The 5347-nt window shown below is 35.0% G+C and overlaps 1 protein-coding gene across 1 annotated transcript; it reads left to right on the top strand.

Annotated features, from left to right (window-relative positions):
- Positions 1-215: 215 nt before the first annotated feature.
- On the top strand, positions 216-2993 carry LOC115704866 (chloroplast protein FOR GROWTH AND FERTILITY 2). Its single transcript, XM_030632078.2, has 2 exons — positions 216-939; positions 1857-2993. Exons 1-2 carry the CDS (start codon positions 607-609, stop codon positions 2697-2699), a joined length of 1176 nt encoding a protein of 391 aa, XP_030487938.2. The 5' UTR covers positions 216-606; the 3' UTR covers positions 2700-2993.
- Positions 2994-5347: the final 2354 nt, after the last annotated feature.

Below are 5347 nucleotides of genomic sequence, written 5' to 3'. Positions count from 1 at the left end.
CATTTGATGGAAGGTTTCTTTTAAATATTTTTCTTTATATTTTAGAAAATTAGTTATAGTAGCTCAAATTTTACTCATTTAGTGCTCTTACGGTACTCAATTTTGATTATTATCAATAAATTGGTCATTACAAAAAATAATAATGATAATGAATTTGGTTAAAAAAAAAAATAAGAATTATATAGGGTTTAAACTTTAAAGAATGAATACGTGGTTTGGAGAAAAATGGCCGTACGTGAGGGAGCGATTATGTGATGATGGATTTGAAAATGCGTGTGGCGCGCGTGTGGTGGCGCGATGAGTGTACGTGTGGGCTTGAGGGAACAACGTGGGGATTAACCACATTGATGAGGAGCTGCTCAAGTGGTTGGCGTCTTCGTCCAATAGTTGAGAACTCATCATACCACGGCTTATCTATCTTCAAAATCTGAATCTCTTCTAAATTCTAATTGCTTTTAATTACTCATCTCATTTCTCACCAACCTTCTTTGACTCGCTCTACTCTAATCTAATGGCTTCTTCTATTAATAATCACAAAGAAAATTATATGTAAATTATTATTTGCAGAGACGGAACGGAGGAGAGTTTCTCACACAGAAGGAAGCCATGGACAGGCTCCTCTCCTCCTCTTCGTCTGCAACCTCTCCTTTTAAATTCTATTTCAAACCCGCTCCTTCCCTCCCTCGTTTTGACTCTACCAAACTCACCCTTCTCCCGTCTTCACCTCCCCAGTTAAGGCGCCTCACCTCGTTGTTCTGCAAATCTCAAGCTTCTTCTCCTTCCTCCTCGTCATTCTCTACTCCGTCAAATAGTTTACAGGCTTTCTGTTTTTCGTCGTCTGCTTCTCCTTCTTCTTCCCCTCATGGCTCTTCAAATGAGTCGGTGCCTGAATCTCAGAATCTCAAACAGATCTCAAATGGGGCTTTTGAAAGAAGCAAGGTAAAATATTTTCCTCAATTATTTAATTTTTAATGATTTTGCTTTAGCCACACAAAACGGTGATGAACTTTGTCGTAATTGTGGATTAGTTTCTTAATTTTTGAATAAATTTGCTAATGCATTTTATGTCGATCTTTTGGGATTAGCCTTTTGTGGTTTTTATCATTGTTTTGATGCAACTGCAATGGCGAATGAGAATTTGGGCTAATTTAGTTGGAGGGTTTTGTGTATGTCTATGTTTGCTGAGAAATTGTACTAGAAAGAACCAATAATTCTGACTTTTGTTGGTTCTCTCGTCTGAGTTTGTAAATGTTGACTTATAATTTTAAAGAATTATTTAGTATACAAATTGGAAATTCAGAATTGGCAATTGGGTGGTTATGCTGCGTGTGGACAGTTGTTTAGCAACTTGACCTTTGATTCATCTTCTCTTTGTCCTACTAAATTAGTTATGAGTTATAAATAAGAATCTATACTAATGGTTGAGAAGCTTTCTTCAATTATAGATTATGTTGTATTCTTTCCGCTGTAAGTTTTTGTTGGTCAAAATGTTTGTGAAAATTAGGGCTAAATTCTACTTTAGCTTAACAAGACAGCGATGAGCTAGTGAGGATTGTAGATTTTAAACCCATGTACCTAACAAATGCTTTCGACTTAGTATTTTCTTTATCTTCTATGAGCATCTAGGATACATTGACAGTTGAGTTTGAGACACATTGTTGCTTGAGTATGAACTTCTGATTTTATGGTGCAAGAGTTCCTGTTAATGGGACAATTTTTTATGTGTTGTCTCATCTTATGGGGTGAGAAAATTTATGTGATTTGGGATTCTTTGTGCTATGATCGACTTTCCATCTCATCATTGACCAAAAAATGTGAAGATGCTAAACAATTTCCTTATTGCAAATGTGTTTCAGGCCACTAGTGCAGGGGTATACATTATGCTTTCTGCGCTTGCTATGATCTTAATTCAACCAATTTTCGCACCTGCAGCTCTTGCAACTTTTCAAACTGCAGCTAGGACAGGTGGTCCTGCTGCTGCTGCTGCAGTTGGGGGAGCACTGATCCAGACTGAACTACTAAGTAGTGCATGGACCGGTTTCTTTGCTGGTTGCTTACACACTTTATCAGGGCCGGACCATCTTGCTGCTTTGGCTCCTCTTTCAATTGGGTGTTCCAGGATTGAAAGTGCAGCAGTTGGAGCCCTATGGGGCTGTGGGCATGATGCTGGTCAGGTTATTTTTGGATTAATATTTCTGTTGCTCAAGGATAAGCTTCATATTGAAATTATCCGAACTTGGGGAACAAGAGTTGTAGGCCTTACACTTCTTGTCATTGGTGCTATGGGCATCAAGGAAGCTTCAGAAGTTGCTGCTCCATGTGTTGCATTAGAAAATGGTGAGTGTGATGTCGGGGTTTATGAAGCAATTCAAAGTCCTTCACTTGGTAAGAAGAGGATTGGTTTTGCTACTTTTGCCACTGGAATTGTCCACGGGTTGCAGCCAGATGCGCTGATGATGGTCTTACCTGCTCTTGCTTTACCTTCTCGCTTGGCAGGTGCTGCCTTTCTGATAATGTTTTTGGTTGGGACTGTTGTGGCAATGGGAAGTTACACAGTATTCATAGGATCATGTAGTCAGGCATTAAAGGATAGGATTCCCAGAATTACTGAGAAGCTGACGTGGGCGTCTTCCATTGTAGCCATTGCTCTTGGATTCGCCATCATTATCAGCCAGTTCTTTGGGTACAGCCTTTATTGAATTTTCTGACTTTTGTTTCAATATTCATATTTTGCGAGCTTCTCCTGGAGTGTTGGAAAGGAGATCTTTAAGAGGGACCAACTTTATCAGGGGCATCAGCTTGTGCCGTTGAGAGTAATCGAGTTTGCTATCTTGCTTTACCTTATAAAAGCTTACAAGTTTTAGTATACAGAGGAAAGCCTTGTTTATTTACAATTCTTTTATGGTAGAGATCGGATTTCTTAATAGCCTTTACTTCACTTTTATAATGTAAGATACTAAGAATGATGCAATTTAACTTTTTACCCCCAACAATTTCCTAGTATATATGTGATAACAGTATCAATCATTACATATAATCAAGTGAACTTGAATAGGCTGTGATGAACTGAACTCTGTAGAATCTTGTGCAGGAACTGATGGAGTAACATCCCTACCAGTCCAATTACACCAAACTAATCTAATTATAATAAATTGAATATCTAATTATGATTAGATTAAATTTGAATCACTGAATTTTAATTGTATTGAATTAGATGGCAAATAATGAAATCAGTTAAAATTTAATTAAAAATTGATTCAATTTGATTATAGTATATATTAAAAGTCAATAAATAAATATATATCTTTCCCTTATTAAATGTACTATAACAAAAAAATGTTGTTTTTTTAAGAAAAAAAAAAATATTGTGATTCAAATTTAAACTTACACATATCTAAAAAAAATATATATTTTTTTTTATTTTTTTAAACAATAAAATAGAGAAACTATTTATGATATTTCTATCATTAATAATAAAAAAAGGTGTACTCTTATAAAATTAATTATTAAAACTAAAGTGATGTAAGTTATACTCACACAATGACATTACACAATCTATATGGAGTCACTTAATAATTATAATAATATATAATAAAACTAAAGAAATAGATCATAAACAAAGAATGATATATGAATTTTTACGTGGTTTTAAAGGATTAACGACCTCTAATCCATGAGTAAATATTATTATGATAAGGCTAGAAAAACCTGTTGGAAATTATTTTACCAGGATCTTAGATCTACTCACAAGTATGTTTATTAACACCCTAAATATGAACTTTCTAAAACGATGAAATAAACACATATAAAGTTTAGGAAACCTTACATTGGGTACAGCGGAATAATATGACTCCTTCCGTTCAGATATCTAGCCCTTGATTCTTTTCTGTAGCAGAGCATTATCAATATCTGAACCTGGATCTCTTTCTCTGAATCTTTGATGCTGAAACTCCTTCTTGCTGAAAGTCTTTCTTCACGATCTTCCTCACTATGATTGAGGTATCACTTGCTGTGTGTGGGCACTACTCTTAACACTAAGGATTTCGAAATTGAAGGAAGAAGAGAGAGAAAGTGGGTTCGGCCAAAGATAGGGAGAGAGAGAGGCTCAGTTTTTTCTGAATCAGAAGTGTCAGAAGAAAAGTGTAATTTTCCTGAAGCCTTCACTATCTATTTGTAGCATTCCACTAGGGTTAGGTTTGAATTATTTGGCATTAAAATAATGAAAATATCAGTTTAAATTCCCTACAAAAGTGGCCGGCCATGCTCAGTGGATTTGGGCCTCACTTCTTGCAATTTTGCAGTTTTATCTTTTCTGCATCTGATTTTCTCAAAAACGCCAATTTTCAAATTCAACCATTTAAAATGCCAATTCTAACTATTTAATAACTATAAATAATTATTAAATAATATTATCATTTATCATATTTATTAATTGAACCATATAAAGTATCATAATTAACAAATATGCCCCTAAAACTTTCTTTACAATTTCGCCCTTACTTAGTGAAAAATTCACAAATAGACATAATCTAATTTGAGAATTATAATTGATTAATCAAAACCAATTATATGAGTCTTACAAGCAATATTATCTCAACTAGTGCGAAGACCATGGGTCTATATAACCGAGCTTCCAATAAGTAGATCAAGAATTTAGCACTAAAATTCACTAACTTATTAATTCTTCGTTGAATCCACGCATAGAACTTAGAATTGCACTCTCAGTTATATAGAATGCTCTATATGTTCCACCATATAGACGCATCATTAGTTATCCATTGTTATAATCCTAATGTGATCAATGATCCTCTACATGAATGATCTACACTGTAAAGGGATTAGATTACCGTAACACCCTACTATGTATTTTATCCTTAAAACACTTGACCCCGTATAAATGATATTTCAGCTTATGTGAAATGAGTACTCCACCATTTATGTTCGTTTGGTCAAGCTCGAAGGAGATCATCCTTTGCTTACTATTCGCCAGATAGAAGCTATAGATTCCATGTTTATGTTAGCGCTCCCACTCAATTGTACTACCGTGTTCCCAAAATGTACGCATCACCCTGACCTAAAAGTAGGCTTAACTAAAAAATCAAAGAACACGAATAGCCTTTCAAGATTGAGCCTAATCATAACAGGATTAAGAACATTTGATCTAGGATCAACTAGGCGATATTGACTTGAATAGATATTACGGTAAGTTTAATAAATCTAAGTCAAAGTTCAATATCGGTCCCTTCCGATGCATACTCCATGCATCCAACCTGAGCTTTACTTTAACCAATGCTCTGGAAAGATCATAGCACTTCTCCAAACGCAAGTAAACTCTGTTGTAGATTAT

Source organism: Cannabis sativa, chromosome X (assembly GCF_029168945.1).
Source record: "Cannabis sativa cultivar Pink pepper isolate KNU-18-1 chromosome X, ASM2916894v1, whole genome shotgun sequence".
NCBI lineage: Eukaryota > Viridiplantae > Streptophyta > Magnoliopsida > Rosales > Cannabaceae > Cannabis > Cannabis sativa.
This window is presented reverse-complemented; position numbering and strand designations above follow the sequence as displayed.